Source organism: Diceros bicornis, chromosome 17, assembly GCF_020826845.1.
Source record: "Diceros bicornis minor isolate mBicDic1 chromosome 17, mDicBic1.mat.cur, whole genome shotgun sequence".
Lineage (NCBI taxonomy): Eukaryota > Metazoa > Chordata > Mammalia > Perissodactyla > Rhinocerotidae > Diceros > Diceros bicornis.
This window is the reverse complement of record NC_080756.1, coordinates 12909574-12931869: the sequence shown is the minus strand read 5'-3', so window position 1 is coordinate 12931869 and position 22296 is coordinate 12909574. Positions and strand designations below refer to the sequence as shown.

At 49.3% G+C, this 22296-nt stretch overlaps 2 protein-coding genes across 2 annotated transcripts in view; one reads left to right on the top strand and one right to left on the bottom strand.

Moving 5' to 3' along the window:
• The first annotated feature begins 4091 nt into the window (after positions 1 to 4091).
• GDF11 (growth differentiation factor 11) lies at positions 4092 to 13575 on the top strand. Its single transcript, XM_058558005.1, has 3 exons — positions 4092 to 4680; positions 9571 to 9968; positions 10500 to 13575. Exons 1-3 carry the CDS (start codon positions 4242 to 4244, stop codon positions 10878 to 10880), a joined length of 1218 nt encoding a protein of 405 aa, XP_058413988.1. The 5' UTR covers positions 4092 to 4241; the 3' UTR covers positions 10881 to 13575.
• Positions 13576 to 18337: 4762 nt separating this feature from the next.
• Positions 18338 to 22296, bottom strand: part of SARNP (SAP domain containing ribonucleoprotein) — a 44191-nt gene continuing 40232 nt past the window's right edge. The window contains exons 10-11 of the mRNA XM_058558017.1: positions 21083 to 21172; positions 18338 to 18629 (exon numbers count right to left, since the gene is read on the bottom strand). Coding sequence (XP_058414000.1) covers positions 18588 to 18629; positions 21083 to 21172 — 132 coding nt within the window. The 3' untranslated portion in view covers positions 18338 to 18587. The remainder of the gene's footprint in view (positions 18630 to 21082; positions 21173 to 22296) is intronic.

The window sequence follows — 22296 nt, the reverse complement described above, 5'->3', positions numbered from 1 at the left end:
GGACAAGGCATTTTGGGTGTGGGGGGTCCTGTGTGGTAGGGGTGCAGGACAGCAGCCGTCCCTCTTCCTTGCAGTGGGGCCCATTCTGGGGTCAGCAGCTCTGAGAGTGGCCCAGGTGTCTCTGGCCTGGAACCCTGGTGACCAGCTCCCAGGACGTGCAGTTCCTCTTCCTGAGGATGTAAGGGACCCTCTACCCAAGGCTACACTAGCACATCTTTCCTCCAGCAGCTCCTGAAACCTCATCCCCTGCCCCTGGGACACCACCTGCTTCTCTCCCGGTAGTGCACACCCTACAAACCTCAATGCCTCCGTTAGGCCCCGACCCACATTTGCGATGAAACAGTCAGGACCTTGAAGGAGGCGGGCCTGAAGGTTGCCTGGGTAACGCCTGGAGAGGGGCACCCCTGGCAGAAAGACAGTTGCCAGGGAGACCAGGACAGTGGGCGGGGCCCCAAAACCTGGTTAGCCTGTATTGGGATGAGGAAAGAGATAAATGTCCAGATCTCTCCCAACTCCTTTTCCATAAAGCCAGCAGGACCTCCTCCTTGGGACGGGTCTAGGGCAGCTGGAAGTCTGAAACTCCTGAAAGAGACCTCCTAGGGGTTAGTTCCTGCAACTCAGGGGAACCCAACTGTACCTAGCATGAGGGAACTCAAGGAAAGAGGCAAGATCTAGGATGGGCTGGAGACAAGAACAAGGCTTAATGCATCATAATATAGAACTTGTTGGAGTAGAAATCTAAAGTGAAAATATGCAAAGTATGCAAAACAAAAATGTGGTTTTACTCCCACTTCCAAGAAGTGGAAATTCCATATTCTACCACCAGATGGCAGTCTTGCCCACTCATTGGATTAAGCGCAGTCCTGGAGCCCATCAGGAGGAAGCCAGGAGGCAGAAATCTTTTCCGTCTCATAAGGTGTCCCCAACTCTTGCTTTCTGGTATTTGGCAGGTATTCACAACTCCTCATAGCCATAAATACACAGTTTTCTCTCTCCAACCTGGCTCTGACCAGATTCAGTTAGCGGGGTTCATTCATTCTTTATTCAAGGCAGCTAAGTAATAGTTTGGTGAAAAAAGTTGCTGCTCTTTTGGGTCTCACTCACAATGTGAGGGCGCTAAGTTGGGGTAATAGTAATGACTAATTAACTCATTTAGAACTGTGCACCAGGCAGTTAACCCTCATAACCTTATGAAATAGGTACAATACTGTTATCTCCATCTCACATTGAGGCAGAGAGCCAAGTTCATACTGCCAAAAAAGAGACTTGAACCCAGGCAGCCTAGTCTAGAAGCTGTGTGATTAACCTCCATACCCCACAGAATGGCACAGCTATGGCTCGGAGGAGCATCTACCATAGAATTGGGAGTCAGGAATGGGCTCCTGGAAGACATGTCTAAAATCTCATCTATACCAAGACCTGAAGAAAGAGTAAATTTGGCCAAGGAGCAGGGCAGGAAGTGGAGATAGGAGGGAGAGTTGTTCTAGGAAGAGGAAAAGACTTGTGCAAAGATTCAGAGATGATCAAGAGAAAGAGAGTAATGGCTACATCAGGTTTCTGGCCTGGATGATTGAGTGTCATTCACTAAAATGAAAAACAGCAAGATGGGGGCACAATTTAGGGGGAGAGAAGAAGTTCTCTATCTATCCTATTTAACCCGTGATGTTTGAGGTACCTGAGGACATCAGGATGGAGATATCAAGGAGGCATCTGGCCTGGAGTTTTGGCTGGTCCTGTTTACCTAGTGTCTTGTCTAGTCTGTATGTTCCCTGAGGAAAGAGGCTGAGTCTTATTTATCTTTGCATCTCTCATAGACCTACCACTAGATACATGTTTGGTGGAGGAGTGAAGGCTGGGTCACCTCCTCTGAGGAACGAGAAGGTGACACCACCTCTGCTGTGAAGGAATTTGCAATTTTGCTGAGGAAGTGACATCAGAGAAACATTTTGGAGAAAAGGATGTGCCAGAATGTGTTGTAAAGGCAATCACTGCTCTGGGAGATGAGAAAGGAAAGAAAAAGAGTCATGATGAAGGAGCCCATGAAGGCCAGTCTTGATTGATTACTATGTAACCCTCACAACTAGTTGAAAGTAGGCAGCGGGATCCTCATTTTATAGATAAAGAAACTTGATGAAATGTTGAGATGTCCATGTCTTGGACCAAAGCAAGGGAGGAAATCAGCTGTCTAAATTTTTTTCCCATTCTGCTCTGGTCTTAGTTCCTGTTCTCTACGGAAATGGATCTAGGATCCTAGAGATCCTGATCTCTACGGAAAGTTCCCCAGCTTGGTCCTCCTAATCCCAGCCCAACCTTCCTCCCTCACACCTGGACCCCATTTTCTTTCCTCATTCCACTCCAGCTCCCCAGCCCAACTCTGTCCTTATGCCTCGTGCTCCATCAAGCCAGCTTTAAGACACTGTATTGGGCTCTAATCCAGAGAGGAAACCAGTGTCCCTCTGTTCTGCCTGAGAAGTCAAATAATGTTCATCCATTTATTCAATAAACATTGTGTGTGCCAGGAAACGAGCAAGATCTGATCCCCTCAAACATTTTCAATCTATTGGTCATTTGTCTATTGTCCTCCAGGGCTTTAGACAGGAAATATGCCTGGAGAAACTGAGGTCTGGGAAGAGGTATCCAGAACCAGAAGTGAAGCACTTCAGGAGCATTTTAGTACCTTGGCAATCTTCTACTCTGCCTTCTAGCTGTACCCAGGGTCACACCTGAAGTCTAGGGCTAGTCCCACATCTGGGTTTCTCCCCTTGCAACTGTTGTCTCCAACTCAGGCATCTGAGGGTAGACCTCTCTCTCATCCTCACCCCTACAACTACAAGCCCCTTCTCAGATTTCTAAGACTCTGCAGATCCAAAAGTATAGCTAGGAATCCAGAGGTCCAGATTCCTTTGCAAGCATAGTAGTCTCCGGCCCTGCTTCCTCCCACTCCTCACCCAGTGGTCCTCAGTTCCTGCCTTTTCCAGCCTGCTGGCTCACTTATCCCTTTCAAGCCTCAATTTCAAGCTCACACTCTTCCCAGATCTAAGTCCTCGTCTGGTCTCAGGGCTTCCCACCACCTCTCCACCCTCTCAGATTGTTCCTGGCGTCCTCCTGTCCTGGTCTCCCTGGCTAACCCCCGTGTCCAATCCTTCCATCCTCCTCTTCCTGACATCCCTGATGAGCCCAGCCTGATGCTCCCCTCCATGGCTTCTTGAAACATCTTCTTTGGGCCACCTCTGGTAGCTGGGGCTCCTCTGGGCTCAAATTTTTCACCTCCTCCCCCTCTGGCTCTCTGAGCTCCTGCCAAGGCTGACTCCTTGCTGTGCTGTCTCTCCTTCCCTCAGGAGTCTCTGTCTTTCCATCTCTGCCTCCCCTGATCCTCTGGGTCTGCTTCCTCAGTAGCCTCCTTGGTATCTCCCAGTCTCTGTCTCTCTCCCTCCCCACTCTTGATTTCACTCCCTCTCTCTTTTTCCCAGGGTTCTGGTCTCTGTCCCATCAGTTCCTCTGCCTCTGTTCCCATGTCTATGCACCCCTGTCCTCTCCATCCCTCCCCTTGTCTAGCCATACTTCTTTCCTCCCTCGGGTCTCTGCCTATCTTTGTCTCTGACTCTCCCCACTCCAACTCCTCCGTAGTTATGCCTCTTTCCTGCTCCATCTCTGTCTCTCCAGCTGAGTCTCTCCTGTCTGTGTCTTCCCCTCTCTGACTCTCTCATCTCCCCTTTGTCTCTCTCCTCTTCCTCCTGCTGTTCCTATCTCTGCGTCTCTGATCTGTCTCTTCCCCCTTTCTCTCTCTGTCTCTCCTTGGTCTCTCCAACTCTGACTTTCTCTCTCCGTCTCTCCCCCCTCTTCCCACCCCAATATCTCTGTCTCTTCATCTCTCTCTGGGCCCTCGCTCCCTCCCTCTCTCTCTCTCTTTTCCTCGGCTCTCTCCGGCTCCCTCTCTCGCCTCGGATGACAGCGCTGCCTCTTTTGTTGGCTCCGCAGCCAATCGCGGCCGCTGACGACACGGGGGCCGGGGCTATAAAGGGCCTGGCCCGGGCTCGGGCCCCCCCAGCCGCCCGCCCCGGCCGCCCGCCCGCCCCGCCCGCGCGCCCGCCGCCCCCGGCCCCCCCGGCCCCCCCTCGGCCGGGCAGCCCCCAATCCCGCGCCGCCCGGACCCCCTCCTCCTCCCTCCCTCCTCCCTCCGCCCCCTCCCCGCGGGACTCCGGCGTCCCCGCCCCCCAGTCCTCCCTCCCCTCCCCTCCAGCATGGTGCTCGCGGCCCCGCTGCTGCTGGGCTTCCTGCTCCTCGCCCTGGAGCTGCGGCCCCGGGGGGAGGCGGCCGAGGGCCCCGCGGCGGCGGCGGCGGCGGCGGCGGCGGCGGCGGGGGCCGGGGGGGAGCGCTCGAGCCGGCCGGCCCCGTCCGTGGCGCCCGAGCCCGACGGCTGCCCCGTGTGCGTGTGGCGGCAGCACAGCCGCGAGCTGCGCCTGGAGAGCATCAAGTCGCAGATCCTGAGCAAACTGCGGCTCAAGGAGGCGCCCAACATCAGCCGCGAGGTGGTGAAGCAGCTGCTGCCCAAGGCGCCGCCGCTGCAGCAGATCCTGGACCTGCACGACTTCCAGGGCGACGCGCTGCAGCCCGAGGACTTCCTGGAGGAGGACGAGTACCACGCCACCACCGAGACTGTCATTAGCATGGCCCAGGAGAGTAAGTGGGCGGCAGGGCGCGAGCGCTGGGGTGCGGGCTCGGGCTCCGGGAAAGTGAGCGCCTCTCGCTCGGAGGCGGTGCGCTCCCCCGGCTGCTCCTGCCCGGAAGCCTTTTCTGCGAAAACTTGACGGATTGAGGGGCGGGGGCTGCTCCACAGAAGTTTTTCGAGCGGTAGAGATGGGCTGTGGAGTTGTGTGCACGCCCCGTCCCCGGAGGTGGGGGTGCGGACGGAGAGAGTTGAGAGATACCGCCTCCTACCCCGGGTGTGCGAAAAAGACCGGTGTTGGGGCAGTCTGGGGAAGCTGGGGGCCGCCCGCAGCGGACGGGAAGGGGCAGCAACTCCATCCTGAAGGGCTGTGATGGAGAACAGAATCGGGAGGCTTCGGGACCCCCGCAGTCCCAGCCGGGCTGCAGCGCTCTCCACCTCCCAGTGGCCTGGCACCAACTCTCCACCCTTCCCCCGTGGGCTCCGCAACGCGCCCACCGGGCTTCAGAGAACTGGCTGCTCCTCTCCCTCTCCCAGGAATAAGATCCCAGAGCCCTGTGTCTCTCCCAGCAGCCCAGCTGGCACCCATTCCACCCGGAGCCCTTCTGACACCCGGTCTCCCAAGGGGCTGGAAACGCTGTGCCTTCTCAGTACTGACCGAGCTCAGAGAACTCAACTCCATTGCTCTGGGGCTAAGGGCACTCATTTGGCTGCTCAACCCTTAGCGTTCCATCCCTTATTCACCAGCCCCTACCCACTACCGGACTTGAGGAAAGAGAAGACCTAGGGAGAAAAAGAAAGAAATAGATGGAGAGGGAGGGGGAACCCAGGCATCCAAGCCCCTGGCCAAACGGAAGATGAACATGTTAATAGACTTGAGCTGCTTTGAAATTTTATGGCCTGGAAAATCCAGGCCAACACTCCCTCCTGCAACCCTCCAGCTCTCCCTAGGGTCAGATGACTCCCTTTTCCCCTCCCCCACTGAGGTTTCCCCCAACCTCCAACTCCAGGAACCAGGCCTTCTCTTACTCCCTGGTGGTTTGGCCAAGTCCCCCCTGCCCAACTGTTTGGTTTTATGGCTCTGAACAGAAGAGGGGAGAGACTGGTTTATTGGCAGATGGGTCATAAAAAGCTGGGAGCTGAGGGGAGTCCTAGTGGCCCACCCCCATGGGAGAGGCTCAGGAACCCAGGTGTGCTTCTGGAGGCTGAGTGCCTCATACTTCGGCCAGTTTTTCTGCAGACCCTAACTGCACAATACTTAGCGCTGTAAAGAAAAGAGAACTCAAAGGACTAGGAAACTAACCGGGGGTTGGGGGCATGAAGGCCTGGGATCTGGTCATGGGTTCCTCAGTTTCCCTACTGTTCTTAAGGCTTCTGCTTTCTAGAAGCTAGGGTCAGTCTGAGACTGAGGGCAGGGGTGGGGGTGGGGATTCTAGGCAACAGTTGTAGAGGAATTCTGAGGAAGAGTTTGCTGGAAGAAGATGAAGGGTACCAAGAGAAAATATACTCTGGTCTCTGTGGTGTAGTGTGTGTGAGGATTTCCAGAATGGGTGATGGAGCTGTGGACCTCCCCTTGCCCCTTTCTACCCCTAGCGTCCTTTAACCGAGGGGCCTGAGCCAAGTTAGCCCTGGTATGAGGATGCAGGGAGTGAACAGACTCTGCGTGCACAGATTGAGAAGTGCAGGTTAGGCTGGGGGGTTGGAGGAGGAGGGACACCAGCAGGTGGGGTTCCACCCTAACTTGTGCCCTCATGCCTCCCCAGGACTTAGATAACTAGGGAACTGGGTCTCCAGCCAGGTGTTGTACGTCCCCTTTAAGAGCCAAGCTGAGCTCTTAAGGGAGGGAGGGGGAGCGAAGGGGAGGGGAGGGAGAGAGGGGAAAAGGAAAAAGAGACTTTTATAGTCTAATCCCCAGGGACCCGCTTTAATAAGAGACTTGTGCTCTGCTAATCGGGGGAGGTGTTTGTCAGCAGAGATGGCCTCCGCTCCCCTCCCCCTTCCTCCCCTCCCCCAGCCCTCAACCCTGGACCCCAGCCCCCACCTCTCCTAGGCTGCAGTGCCTGCCCTAGTTCCCTCCACCCTCTCAGGCTCTCCCACCCCAGCCTTCTTCCTGGGAACCCAGCCCCCTTGCCCTTCTGGGAGCCAAGCCCAGCCCCTCAGTTTCTCTCTCCTCCCTACACCAAGAGGCCCCTGCCCTCCCTGCCCAACCTCCTGCCCCTAGGCCTTCCAGCCAGGGTGAGGAGAGTGTGTAAGGGGGGTGGGGGGGTGGGGGGGTGAGCAGGGAGGGGGCTGGGCTTTTGCTGAAAATAGTGCAATGACCTCTCCAGACCAGCGCCGCCTACTAAACCTGACCTGCTGCCTGCCACCAGCCCGATCAATCCAACACAGATGTGGCTCCTTCCCCTCCCCTTGGGAACTGGGCCTATGTGTGTGTTGGGGACTCTCTCAAGCCCCTTGTTTCCCTCTGAGGCTCTACCTGCTTCTCCTTTGTTCCTCCCTCTGTATCCTTCTATCCTTTCTCTTTACCCCACTAGGCTTAGCTATCTCCCTCCTTTTGCATCCCTTCTTCTCTTCCAGTGTTTTCCAACTCCCAAACTTATTTCTTCTCCTCCCACCATGATCTTCCCCTCTCTCTTCCTTCTCTCCTCCATTTCTCTGCCTCTCTTCTACCCTACCTTCATCCTAACAGTCTCCTCTCTATTCTTATATACCTTACCATCTGCAGTCTCTTCCTCTCTTCCCCTTTCTCTTCTCCATACCTCTTCGTCCTGCCGCCTTGTAGTAGCCACTGTCTCCATATCCAGTGGGGGAGATGTGTATGGTGATTTCCTGGGGTGGGGATGGGGGACTCTGCCTGAAGGAACCAAAAACTTAGAGATGGGGCCCTGGTGCCCAGTGCCCCATCTCTAAGCCTTGAGTCAGCTTAGGTAGAGGAGTATGTTTAGAGCTTAGAAAACAATAAACCAACATCTATTGAGAAGCTACTACTATTTTCACATTCTTTATTTAATGCTCAGCACTCCTATGAAGCAAGGATTATTACCTGTATCACTGAGAAGTTTGGTGGGTAAGGTCAGATATTGATTAGTGAGGAGTCAGGCAGTGACTAAACCCACTTCAATTGTAGTCAAAGACCAGTATTTAGATGCCAGAAAGAACTTTCAGGCACTTGCCTGTATAATTTAAAATCATGAGTTTAGGGAGTTCATTCAGCATGCGTTTATTCAGCACTGCATGATACTATGGGAGGCACTAAAGCTACAATGGTGAGCAAAAGACAGTATCAACACACTGCCCACCCTTATGGAGATTAGTACCTAATGGTGAAGACCGGCAGGAAAATAAAATCCCTATGCTGAAATTAGACATAGCATGCTATTTGGGATTGTTGCTTGTCACTCTTTGTCTCACCAGCAGCTCCCCTGCCCCAGCGACTCTCCTAACCTCTGAATCTCTACTCACTCTCAAATCCTACCCCATTGCACTATCACTGCAGCTCCAGCAAGAGGATAGCTGGGAGGACCACCAGTGCCCTGGGACCTCAGAGAAGAACCAAGGAAAGGAAGCTGCAGAGGCACTTTGTGTCTCCTGTCCTACATATATGAAGATCATTAAGCACTTCCCTCCCCATCTCACTTGGAGGATCCTCCTTCTCCTGGGGTGGGGGTGGGGGAGTGCTGATGGGAGACCACACATGCCAAGTCCCCTCAAGTTGTGCAGACCTGGGCACGATACATAAGGGCCTGGACTTCCTGATCATATGTACATGGCTCTGGAAGCTCCTTCCTGATTCTTCCTCTCTCAGTCTATTTATAGTGAGAATGGATATTCCTGTCCAATGGAAGCATGATTTAGGGCATTCCCAACTGATTTTAAGAGATTAGAAAAGGGAACTGAGAAGAGCTGAAATGGAAGCAGAGGCAGATATTGAGAATCACCCTTTAGACCCCAGAAGGGTCAATTTATGGTCCAGAACAAGGGGAAATGGGCCAAAATGTAAAGTTGGGATGTTAAACCTTTGTAAAGACTTACTGGCACTGGACTGAGAAACCAAAGGAAGCTCAGGGGGGAAAAGAAGACTGATTACAGTTGATCTGGTGTGTTGAACATTATTTATGATGCTTTGGGCAAGTAGGAGGAAACAACATGGAGGTGGTTTTTCCCTTCCTCAAAAGCTGAGGCGGTAATGGTGAAGAGGAGGAGGAAGCAGCTGAGGAAACTTGTTCTCAGGGTCAGGGGACTGGGGAGTCAGATGCACAGAAAGTGCTTGAGTAGTTCCATTCTTCTGGGTGTGTTACTTCTAGTGGGAATGATGCAAGCAGCCTAGATCTGAATTCTGGTTTACTTCATGGAATAAATTTAGCCCATGCTCCCTATCTGGACCCTGGGTTATCCACTCTCTGAGGCCATCTGTTTTGGGGTGCTGTGCCAGGCTCCACCTGGCCACCAGACAAAACAGAGCAGAAAGGAGGCAAGGTGACCTGAGGATAGCAGGTGTGACATGAGGTTTGGCTTCTATGAAGAGCATCAAAGGTTCAGAAAAAGTTGGAGCCCTACATGCTGGGGAAAGTTGGAGGAAGGGAAGGCTGCATGCAGATGGAAGAAGAATTCCCTAATAACTATCTTTGCAGTTTATCTGGTAGAGAGGAACCTATGCATTAAGGCAAATACATTAGGGAATGGGTGCAGATCAGGAAGGCCTGATAGAGCCATCATCCTACAGGAAAGAGAGGAGGCACTGTTCTGGATAGCAGTGACATGGACGTCAATAAGACAGGCACAGGAGAAGGGTAAAGAACTGGAAAACTCAGGCTGAGGAGTCCAAGTTGCCAACGTTACCCAGGGCTGCTGACCCCCTCCACAAAAACCCTTTGCTGATGCTGTGCCCCCTTCTCTCTTATCAGCGGACCCTGCGGTGCAGACAGATGGCAGTCCTCTCTGCTGCCATTTCCACTTCAGCCCCAAGGTGATGTTCACAAAGGTACTGAAGGCCCAGCTTTGGGTGTATCTACGGCCTGTGCCGCGCCCAGCCACAGTCTACCTGCAAATCTTGCGACTGAAACCCCTAACTGGGGAAGGGACTGCAGGAGGAGGGGGTGGAGGCCGGCGTCACATCCGTATCCGCTCACTCAAGATTGAGCTACACTCGCGCTCGGGCCACTGGCAGAGCATCGACTTCAAGCAAGTGTTACACAGCTGGTTCCGCCAGCCACAGAGCAACTGGGGCATCGAGATCAACGCCTTTGATCCCAGTGGCACAGACCTGGCTGTCACCTCTCTGGGGCCAGGAGCTGAGGGGCTGGTGAGCAGGGAGCCTGAGATGGTGGCAGATATGTGTAACCTCGCCCTGAGGATGTGGGATATTGGAAAAAGTAGACCAGGAATGTGAAGGCATTGGGAACCAGCATTATTTCTCTGGGACCAGGAGCTGATTCTAGAGGAGGAGTTCAGGAGGGACGGGGAGTAGCACTTATCACTTTTTGAAGATCCAGGCCAGGCAACAGCTGGAAACTGAATTTGGGGTGAAGGTGTGAGTTAATGGGAGATCCGTGGGAACTCAAAAATGGGCTGTTGATGAGGCCTTGGGCCACGAGGCTGATGAAGGTCAGGTTGCCAGGAGAGGGAGAATGAGGGAAGGTGAGCTGAAGGAAAGATGGCTAGCTGGCAAGAAAAGTGGGTAGAAGATATGGGCTGGGGATGGGAGCAGTGGAAAAGCTGAGAGGTCAATGGTCTCTGTTCTGATGTCCCTGTTGAGGGACAGGTGAGAAAGGAACAGGGAGTAGGAGCTCTTCAGGGCTGTATCACATCTCTTTCTCCTCTCCCTCACCCTCAGCATCCTTTCATGGAGCTTCGAGTCCTAGAGAACACAAAACGGTCCCGGCGGAACCTGGGCCTGGACTGTGATGAGCACTCAAGTGAGTCCCGCTGCTGCCGATATCCCCTCACAGTGGACTTTGAGGCTTTCGGCTGGGACTGGATCATTGCGCCTAAACGCTACAAGGCCAACTACTGCTCTGGCCAGTGCGAGTACATGTTCATGCAAAAGTATCCGCACACCCACTTGGTGCAACAGGCTAATCCAAGAGGCTCTGCGGGACCCTGCTGTACCCCCACCAAGATGTCCCCAATCAACATGCTCTACTTCAATGACAAGCAGCAAATTATCTACGGCAAGATCCCTGGCATGGTGGTGGATCGCTGTGGCTGCTCCTAAGGTGGGGGACAGAGTATGCCTCCCCCACAGATCCTACCCTTAGACCCCCAGCCCTGACCCCCATTCCCCCAGGCCCTAGTGCTCCCTCCACCTCTTCCCACGAACATCACACCTTGTTCCCTGCCCAAGCAGTGTGCAATACAACAGAGGGAGGCAGGTGGGGATTGAGGGGTGACGGGTTTGGGGGAAAGGGAGAAGAGGAGGGGGCATGGTCAGGTGGGGAGTGTTTGAGGTTTGCAGATAAGAAGGTTTGGCAAGAAGACAGAAAGACATAGAGACAGAGGTAGAGCAGAGGGATAGAGACAGAGGAACAAAAAGAGCAGCGGTGAGAAGGCAAAGGGATAGAGAGGCAGAAGAGACAGAGACTAGGCAGAGATAAACAATGAGAAAGAGATCGAAATGGAGTAAGAGAAAGCCCCATACCAAGCCTCCTTTCTTCCACTGGCAAGGTGAGGGGCTTGGTATGGTTTGAGGAGATCCCCTGACTACCATTCTCAGTAGAAGAAATCAGAAGTCCATTCGGAGCTTCTTCCCTTTCTCCCTCCAGCAGTGGCTGGGGGAAGGGAAGTGAGGGCAGGGGCAAAAGCAAGGATTTGGGAATTTTATTTATTTATTTATTGTAACTTTTCATTTTTTGGTATTTGGCTTTACTGAAATAGAAGGGCCCCTGCCCACTGTGCCCCATTTGTCCCTTTTTCCCCAAACCCTGTTCTCCCTCAATACCCACCTACTTAAGCACTTGTATAAAGCCTCCAGGGTTGGGAATTGGGAGTAGAAGGCAAGAGGGCTGACACATGGAAGTTTCCCATCCATAATCACCCTACTTAACCTTCCTGAGCCAAACGGGTTGAACTGAATTCCAGCGCTCACGGAAACAGTAAGAGGTTAGGGTTTAGAAGCTGGGGGGTTTGAGGGGAGAGCCTTCAACATCCAGGATCTATATGAGAGCCACTAAACTAAGTCTCGGGTCCACCCTCATAGTATTGAGTTATTTAGCAAGAGGGTGTGTCCTGCTTAAGCCCAAATTCCCCCCAGCCAAGAGAGAGACCAAAGAGCCTGTGGAATGCCCCTGCTCCCAGCCTCTATCTTCAGGTCAATAAAAGAAGAGTATAGAAATCCCAGAGTCCTCAGATCTGGGAAGGGTTAGGAGTCAAGAAAGGAGGCTGAAGGTTACAGGGCGTTTGAATCCAAATCACTGCTCTGGGCTAGGGAATAGAGCCAGTAGACCAAGGTGGAAGGGATTCTGGAAGGGGGACATTTTAGTCCCCCAACCCCAAAGCTCAGGGTGGAAGGGGGGAGAACAAGGGAGCAGAGTGTCTATAATTATTTTTATCTTTTATTTTTGGAATCTAGCAGTACCTGGCAGCAGGGAGGGGACAAAACAGTAGGGAAAAGCATCTGACAAGGACAGTTAGAGCAGAGGATGGGAAGGATGGAGACTCGCTGGTTTGGAAGGCAGGGACGGGTTGCCACTCCACGTCACTAGCTGGGCCTATTCATTCCTCCTACAATCCTGACCCACCCTCCTCTGGACTCACTGTGCCTCAGTTTCTTCCCCTCGATGGAATGAGAAATAGCAGCACCCGCCACAGCCAAGAGATGAATTCTGAGCACTTACCACGGGCACTTTATGGACATAAAATACCTCTCGCTGTGGGACAGATAACCAGGGCACCAGAGTAGTGGCGAAGAGATGTGAGGCTTAGAGGAGTCGCAGGCTTCAGAGTACAAGTTTCCCTCTGCCTCCCGGCTGGACAGTGCCTGAAGCCAAGGAGTTGAGAATCTCCTGATCCATACCCTATCCAAACCTCACCACCAGACCTCTTGGCTCCAGGCAAGAGCCTAGAGGATGTCAGGAGAGGAGGGAGAAAGAAGCTTCAGCAAAATTGTCACTCTAAGTAGAGCCAGCAGTTATAGGTCTGATGCAAACAGTACTGAACTAAAGTAAAGCCCAAGCTGGAGAGCTGACCTGGAAGGCTTGTTCTTCCCAAGAGCATGACTCTCCCGCCTGGCCCAGCCAGTGGAAGGGGCAAAGGTATGTGACCACCCTTGGGAAGGTGACGGTGAGCTTTGGCATCTTATTCCCATTCCCACAGTGAACAAGTGAGATGAGGTTTATCGGTACAGAAATGGGCAGGGGCTGTTAACTCGCCTCCTCCCATATAGCAGCAATGCTAACCCCCAGCCTCTCCTCTCTGGCCCTGTTCATCATTCCTTCTGCCCCAATCTTGGAGAACAAGATACACCTGACCATCAACATCCTTCACATTTCCTCGGTGGAAGGAGAGGAACAGAGAAGTGAAAAACAGAAGATGCTCCTCCAAGGTCAAATGCCCATGTCTCTTGATCTTGGCACAGGGCAGGGGTTGGGTAATAGGCCTCAGGTGACTTCCCCAAATTCTAGAGAGCTGGGGCATTAGACTTGGGGGACACTTACAATATGCCCCTTTACCACCACCAAATAAAGACCTTTGGTGGAGGGGTCTTTCTCTTATGAACATAAATCTATGAGTTGAAGTCTCATTACCCTGGTCCTACCCACCCCCAAAGAGGCATGGGGTGAAGAGGCTTAGGGGCATAGCCCAGCGACCTAGTGGGAACTAGCATCCCCCTCTCCCACCTTATGATGTGTGTGGACCTGGCCAGTGCTCCCCGATCATAATTAGTGTAATTATTATTTACTTTGTGTATTTGTTACACCGTGTGTGTGACTGCCTTTGTTTGTTAAGGGTGTCTGAGGAGTAGGGGGCTGACGGGCACTGGAATGCCGGGAAAGGACTTCTTCACTGAGATCAAGGCCTCCTGGAGGGAACCATTGCAAAAAGGCCATCAGGCAGTTTTCAAGTTATGTGACAGAGGGCAAAGATGGCCATGGGGTGCTCTGAGTTTTGGGATAGTCACATGACACAATCCAGCACTTGAACCTGAAAAAAGAAAAATAAAAGCAGTCAAAGAGTTTAGAATTCAGTGATGAGCTCTTCTCCCTAATCAAGCACCACATTTACACCTCAGACACCAGGAACAGAAGAGGATCTGACAGAGGATGAAACCTTGTGCTCAAGGACTAAGATAGGATGTGTGGAGCGATGGAAAAACATGAGGGGCATTTGGGATGAAGGCTGGGACATGCAGCCCAAGGGAGGATGGGCAGAGGAGAGGAGAGGGAGGACACCTAGAACAAATTTTCTCTGGAGAGCTTGATCCAAAACAGTCCCAAAGATTACAAAAATTCTCTCCACAGAACAGAAGATCTAAAAGTTCTCTTGAGATGATCCAGCCACTGTCTATCCTATTCTGCAGTTCCCTGATCCTAGGTTTCCTCAACAAAGTTTCACCAAATCCACAAACCAAACCAACATAGCCAATCGACTTGCCAGTGTACCAAGAGTGGTTAAGCATGTCAAATATTCTTGGATTCCACCATAAAAATTTCTCCCATGTGCCTAAAGCACACTTCCCAGAGTGTAAGAGTTAGGGGGTAGCAAAGGTATCTTGCCTAACTCATATTTTACAGAAAGGAAGGAAAGCTCTTGTGACATTAACCTGATCCAAAATGGGGGACAAGGCCCCTGAGGGTTCAGTGTGCCACCATGCTGTCCCTGTCCCATCAGTTCTATCAGCAGAGTGACCCCACCTCAGACCAACTAGAAGACTGAGGTTGAGGGAAGACAAAAGTACTAAACGTTGTATCTTCCCAAGGAACTGCTTTATCCACACCTACCCCTAGTTTTGGCCTGGGCTAAAAATAGGTTTTCTCACTGTTCATTGTTTCCTATGTTGAGAGGACACCCAATGAGACTGCAAGATGACTTTTTTTTTTTTATGAGGAAGATTGGCCCTGAGCTAACATCTGTTGCCAATCTTCTTTTCTTTTTCTCTCCCCAAAGCCCCAGTACATAGTTGTATATCCTAGTTGTAGGTCCCTCTAGTTCTTCTATGTGGGACACCACTTCAGCATGGTTTGATGAGTGGTGAGTAGGTCTGCGCCCAGGATCTGAACCGGCAAACCCTGGACTGCAGAAGTGGAACGCACGAACTTAACCACTACGCCACTGGGCCGGCCCCATGCAAAATGACTTTTATCCCCAAACATCCTCCAACCCAATGCATGAGTAGCTATCCTATACTCTGTCTTTGCCCATTTTTTGGATGTCAGGGGCCCCAAGCTAACAACCAGCAGGCTGTGACATTTACAGCTTCTGGTCTAGTGAGGCAGAAGCAGGTAAGTCAATGCCCCAGGCCACAACGTCAGCTTTCCTGCCAGTGAGCTGGGGTAAGGGAGCAACTGGGACTCCTCGCACCTCTTCCCACTCTCTGAACCCACAAATGCACTTCCATATGTGGTGTGCACATACATATGCATACTCAAACTAGTCCACTCAGCACCCCCTACCCTCTAGCTGGAACCTGCTCAGGGAAAGAAAGTATTTCCACTGTAAATCACCTAGTAAAATTAAGAGCTAATATTTATTGAATGATTACCTTGCTAACTATGGTAAGCAAATTGTGCTGAGTATCTAATATGATAGTATCAAGTCTCACAGCAATAGGGTTGCTACTGGTACAGAGTCTGGAAAGAGTCATAGAATGATTAATTTGCCCTGGGTCTTGGAGCCAGTAGAGCTGGTGTGGTAGAACAAGGAATTACACCTAAGTAGTTGCTACACAATATTCCATTCTAATCTATTAATAGTGATCTGAGAGGTGGAAAAACTAAAGGCAGGAACAACTGAGAAAGGAAAAGAAATAAAGCTGGGAGCACCTGGGCTCAAAGAATCTGCAAAGGTGTGAAACTTGCCATTATTTTTCAGTCCCTTGGGAGGGAAAACCAAGAAGAGTGTGGACATGTAGCAAGAGAGGGGGAGGTTAGATTCCGGTGGATTTCCATAATCAGAGGGAAGTGACATTGCCTGTCAGAGGCCCTCAGAGAAAAGTACAGGGAAAAACAGTTATTCGCCCTTATCCTTCCTTCCCCTCATCTGTTTCTCATGTCAGACATGGCAACAGGACACAGCACCAAGAAGTCCTGCTCTTATTCACATCTTCCTCCCTATAGCCCTCACCCCACAGAGGCTTTTAGCCTTTACCTTCAGAAGTTCCCAGAAGTTAGGTGGGGGGAAGGGCCGTTTAGAGTGATGGTGGAAAAAAAAGAATGATCCTAGAGAACCATAAAAAGGTGCCGATTTACAGCTGAGGAAGCTAGTTCCCTCCATATCTTTTATAGACTCCCTCATTAAGAGCTCCCAGGTATGCAGAGAATGTCACAGCTTCAGGACAGGGAAAAGACATGAGTCAGCTAAACACATTTGGATCTTGATTAGCTACACTAGGGAGACTGGGGGATAGGAAGGAAGGGTACTTGGATCCCAGATAAAGAATTGCAAGCCTGGATGCCTGTTCTCCCTTTAAAGGGACTTACTATTTTAAGACTGAATTAGTTAAAAAGACATAGGCATCCTGAACTATTCATGCTCAAAAAGTTATGTGTGGAATGACCACAATGAGACAGGAAGAAGAGGATCTGGTGATCAGGCTTGGAGGTGAGAGACTTCTGACCAACATAAAAAGAGCTGCTGCAATGGGATGAAAAAAGTTAGTAAAAAACTCACACAAATTGAGAAACATTGTATCAAAGTTTTAGGGAAAGTGAGTTGAGTGGGGCAAAGAATGATGAGGCTTCAGGAAGAGAATCCTGGAGGCAAGGCTGAATACTTTTCTGAAAGGTTACAGAGGACAAGGAGATAGAGTGAAGAAAACTTCTGAAAGACCCAGTGCTGCCACTCCATTATCAGCATCTGCTCTACTCCTTTACCTATTTCTTATTTTCACCATCCTTGGGTAGAAAACCCTTACTGAATCTACAACCTCTCTCAAGCTACAAAACAGAACTAATTCTCTCTCGTTCTGTTTTCAGATAGAGTAGAGAGGGGAATAGCTAGCCTCAAGATCAGGGCCTGGAAAAAAGAAAAGGAAGGCAAACAGAAGAGGCCAGAGGGAAGGAAAAGTTTAACCAGAGTTCCCTTGTGTTCACTTCTCACAGTCTTAGAATGGTGTAAAATCACAACAAATAGGCAATCGTTGGATCTGCTCTCCAAGGCACAGTTTTCCTAAAGCACCTAAACTTAAGTTGCTGCCCTCCTCGGCAACCAAAGACACTTTGTGGAAAGAGATTCTTGTTAGGAAGGGGATCAAACCATTACCCCTCCATTAATCACAAAACCAGGCAGAAGGTTTTAGTAGAGATGGGAACAAGAAATTACACCACAGCAACACAGAATCTGATCATGGTACCAAAGACTTAGGGTGCCAGACTCTTAAGTTTTACTACCAAAAAAACAAACAAAAACCAACCTTATATAGATGTCCAGAAACAAAGATTAAGAGGAGAAACCCTATACTAATACATCCAAAAAGATTAAGTAGCAGGTCTCACATCTACGTGAAACTTCAAATGCAAACAAGCAGCCTGCTTAGGGAAAGCCAAGCTTTTCTAAGTAGGAGGTTTAGCAAGAAAAATGGATTTTAGTAATATTTAAGAAACATTGCCACTAAAACTGCAATAGCATACTTCTGCAACAGAAGACAAATTAGCACAGGGCTTGATTAGAAAGTAGAAGCCTCCAGTCCACTGTTTATGCTCCCAATGATCTAGGTAACAATGCTTAACATCTCTGACATCCTGTCATGCTTTGAATCTCCACACTTTCTTCTAGCTCTGAGGGGTACCCAACTCATCTCCTTTCCTGAACTGCATAACCAACAGGGCCCCACACATGGGCTTCAAGCTGAAACGAAACAATATCACACCAGATCACTTTTTTTTTTTTGTGAGGAAGATCGGCCCTGAGCTAACATCCATGCCAATCCTCCTCTTTTTTGCTGAGGAAGACTGGCCCTGGGCTAACATCCACGCCCATCTTCCTCCACTTTATGTGGGACGCCGCCACAGCATGGCCTGACAAGCGGCGCGTCGGTGCGCGCCCGGAGTATGAACCCAGGCCACCAGCAGCAGAACACGCGCACTTAACCGCTACGCCACGGGGCTGCCCCCCGGGGTCACTCTTAAAAATAGGGCCCTTCTGGACTCCAGAATAGGGACTCTGGACTCCATTCCATAGCATACTACCAGTCATTAGCCCTTGTATTTATATCCTTTGCACCTCCTAAAACCCAGTGTTCTTCCTATTTTATCCCAGTGGGTCACGTCAACCTTCTGAAGCAAAGACTCAGGGTGACATTTGGCCCCTACATGGAGGGTAGAGGTAAAAGGACGCCTGTGAGTATGAGAGAAGGGACTACATAGGCTTAAAGGGATAAACTCAATCTTTTTCCTTGTTCTCTCTTCTAAAGGATACAGGCATTATGACTAATTCCTTGTAATATCTGCCCCTGAAGCTCCCCTTATCTGGTCTAATCTGGCTCTAAGAACTCAAACAAGCACCTAATAAAACAAACTGTTCTCTTTTCTATTTTTTTTATTAACAAGCAAAATAATAATTAAAAAACAACAACACAACAACAACAACTTTAAAGTTGAACAGCAATATGTCAAATTGCTGCTGGAGTTCATGGATGTACCTGGGGTACATGCTCCCTCATTTCGAGGCAGGACCTAGGCACATGACTGTGCATTTAGGTATATATGTGACCAAGAAGAGTCAGAGAGATGGAAACCACTGGAGAACGGAAAGCATCAACAGCTTTTCATTAGGCAATCCCAAAGCGCTCTGCTCTTTTCCTCTTCTTTGCCTGTCAAGAAGAAGCAAGAAGAAAAAAATTAGATTGCAAGACAACAGTGGCCTGGGTTGCGGGCTGATTTAATCGAAACTCACATGGACTGTCACAAGGTCCAAGAAGGAGGGAAGGCCCAGGCTTTAGCTTGGCAGCCAGAGATTTCATTCCTGAATCTCTCTAGTTATCCAGTTAGAACTGAGGAGGTTTGGTGGAAAAAGAGGGTGAGGAGGGGAGAAGACTGTGCAGAGTGGAGGTGATGGGAAGAGAAACAGGAGAATAGTGGTAGAAAATGGAAAGATTCCTGAAGGAGACAGGGCCACTCAGCCTTACAGCAAGTTAGCCTGGAAACAACAGACTCTGAACAGGCTGAGGAAAGTCTTCCAGTCAGTGGAGAGATGGGAGATTTCAGAGGACAAAGGGTTGACCAATGCTATTTCATAGAGAAGGTGAGGGGGATGCCCTCTGGGCAGTCAGGCCCAAGCCGCAGCTATTAATAGGCCTCCAAATCCAGAGAGGCATATAAATCTTCAATGCCAACAAAATAAATGGAGCGAGGGTACTCTCCAACATGAATCTCTAAAGGGAGGCAGCACTGGAGAGAGGGCACAAAATGGGGAGAGGGGAGAGGAAGACCATTTTGTTCTGGGAATGACTCACAAAACAGCACTGAGTCCTTTATCCTCACTCCAACCACTGCCCTGGGCAAAGAAGGGACTTTTTGATTCCATTCACACAGGAGGTTTAATTTAGATTAAAAAGAAAAGCTGAGTGCATACAAACCCAGCCCACTCTACCTGGATTACTAACACAATTCTTTGGAATCAAATAAAAGTCATCTGGTTCATGTAAACTCCACCAGGCCCAGAAGTTACTACTCCCTTACATACACTGACTCTCCTTTAAAAAGCCACTATTTCCTGCCACCCAACAAAATTCTCATCTGCCTTATCTTGGAGAGGCCAAACGTACGAACTTAGTGAGCACGGCTGGTTTAACAACAGTTTCCTTGACAAAGAGGGAGTAATTTTAACTAGAATTAAAACAAGCCTAAGTTTATTTCTAGCTCATCCTGACAAGTCAGTCAGCAATATTTACTTACAACAGGTAATGCTTCATTCTGATTTAGTAGCACAAAGAATACAAACTCTTCTAGTTTCCCCCTAGTAGAGAGTGTAAACTGATCAGATTCTCAAATTTTCAGGGTTTATTTACAAGAATGACTCTGATATTTATTCAAAAAGAGACTTTATAAGATTTTGAGAATGTGTGAGGTAATAGTTTTTCAGACGTCATCTCCAGAGGTAGATGGAAAGAAGTAAATCTGGATTAAATTGAAGAAAGAACAATCCAAATTTCTCGCAACCCAAGAAGTTTCTATAATTCTAAACATATTCATTATTTCAACTATTCTTTATGTACACCTCAGGTGACATTTGGTCTCTATTATAAATACTCTCAAATCAGCAAACCAATATTGTCTGTTAGTGGTTTAAGCAGTCTGCCAAGGCTCAGTCTCAGTGAATGTGAGTTACTCCAGGCAAAGCTGGGATATAGATGAACATAAGCCTTACAAGAAAAAGACCAAAAAAAAGCCGCTATTTGTAAATAAAGTGGTAAGAACAAGAAATCTCATTTGAGTCCATTGTCCTATTCCAGAGGAGAGTTAGGAACAACTATAGTTGTGTTGGGTTGGACATGGCCTTCATTAAATGATCTAAGAAATATGCCCAGCAGATAATCAGAGACATTGCTACTTACTGAATACTTATGACAGGCATTGTGTCAAGCATTTTACACAGAATCATCCTTTTTTACATACAATCATTTCATGCTTAAAATACCACTTCGAGGTAGGTATTATTATCTCCACTTCCCAGATGATGAAACTGAGGCTCAGAAAAGTACCATAACTTGTAAGTAATATGGTAATACTACCTGGCAGAGCCACTTTTCAAATCCAAGCTTATCTGATTCCAAATCTTGCGCTCTTCCTTACTAGGCTAACCTGTTCTAACACTGAATTAAGTATACTGATGGAATTCAGTGTGGCCACTTTATCCAGAAAAGAGATATCAAGCAAAGGACAAAAGATCTTGTCATTTGGGCATTTAAGAAGTAAGCCAGGGAGGGGGCCCGCCTGGTGGCATAGCGGTTAAGTGTGTGTGCTCCGCTGCTGGCGGGCCGGGTTCAAATCCCGGGCAGGCACTGACGCACCGCTTGTCAAGCCATGCTGTGGCGGCATCCCACATAAAGTGGAGGAAGATGGGCACGGATGTTAGCCCAGGGCCAGTCTTCCTCAGCAAAAAGAAGATAGGCAGATGTTAGTCCAGGGCCGATCTTCCTCACCAAAAAAAAAAAAAAAAAATTTTAAGAAGTAAGCCAGGGAAATAACAGTGTTTCTCTACTTAGTTCATTCACCCTTATTTCACTTCAAGGGCTCTATGAAGCATTCTGGGTATATATTTTACCTCTGTATCTTCTGTGGTTCCTGTTCCAGCTGAACTTGTAACAATCCCAAATCGCTCCTTCCTCTTTTTCAGTTTCTCATCATCTTCAGACTGTTCATGGACAAAAAAAATGGTTGAAACAAGCTAGCCTCCATTCACAAGGTAAATGGGAATGAAATTATAACTTATTGGTCATGATATGCCAACCAACCTTGTGCCAAGAACTAAGGATCACAGAAACAGAAAAAACAGATAGGAAACTGAATAAGCTAGCCCATAGCATGTTGTCCCTAGAATGACTAAAAACTTAATTTTAAGTCAGGCCTCAATACTCATAAGACAAGTAGAGTCAAAAAAATAGTAAGAAATACCCATAAAACAAATTTTTGTGCTGAAAAATTTTTGTAGTTCAGAGATAAGGAATACTGAGGCTTTGCTGAATAATACCTGCAGAGAGCAGGTTGGTAGAAGGCACCCAAACTACTAGTTGAACACTACTTATAAGTTCCATTTACTTGCCAAGGAAGGGAAGGGGAAGGGGGCCAGAGAGCTGTTTCTGAAGAACTTACACAGAAAGCCAAGTGTTATGAACACCCAAGCAAAGTCATAGAAGGCTCTGAATGGTTTGAAATGATTCTGAAATAAGAATAAGGTGAGTCAAGGGGCTGGCTCAGTGGCATAGTGGTTAAGTTCGCACGCTCCACTTCAGTGGCCTGGGGTTCGCAGGTTCGAATCCCGGTGCAGACCAATGCACCGCTCATCAAGCCATGCTGTGGCGGCATCCCACAGACAAAATGGAGGATGATGGGCACGGATGTTAGCTCAGGGCCAATCTTCCCAACCAAAAAAAAAAAAAAAAAAAAAGAATAAGGTGAGTCAAGCCAGCCCTGATGGCCTAGTGGTTAAAATTCGGCACACTCCACTTCAGCAACCCCGATTCAGTTCCTAGGCGCGGAACCACACCACTCATCTGTCAGTAGCCATGTTGTGGTGGTGGCTCACATAGAAGAACTAGAAGGACCTACAATTAGACTATACAACTATGTACTGGGGCTTTAGGGAGGGAAAAAAAAAAAGAGAGAGAGAGGAAGATTGGCAACAGATGTTGGCTCAGGGCGAACTTTCCCAGCAAAAAAAAGAGAATAAAGTGAGTCCAGTAAACAGCTGCAGTCAACTCTCTAAGAGAGAGATGCTCTGGATCTTTTCCAAGCATCCAAGAGACTAGCTAGCCCATA

Excerpts from the sequence above, each read along its gene's own strand:
- GDF11 (XM_058558005.1), top strand. The coding sequence starts at position 4,242 with ATGGTGCTCGCGGCCCCGCTGCTGCTGGGCTTCCTGCTCCTCGCCCTG. Across the intron at positions 4,681-9,570 it reads CATTAGCATGGCCCAGGAGA|CGGACCCTGCGGTGCAGACA; the intron begins GTAAGTGGGCGG and ends CTCTCTTATCAG. Across the intron at positions 9,969-10,499 it reads GGCCAGGAGCTGAGGGGCTG|CATCCTTTCATGGAGCTTCG; the intron begins GTGAGCAGGGAG and ends CCTCACCCTCAG.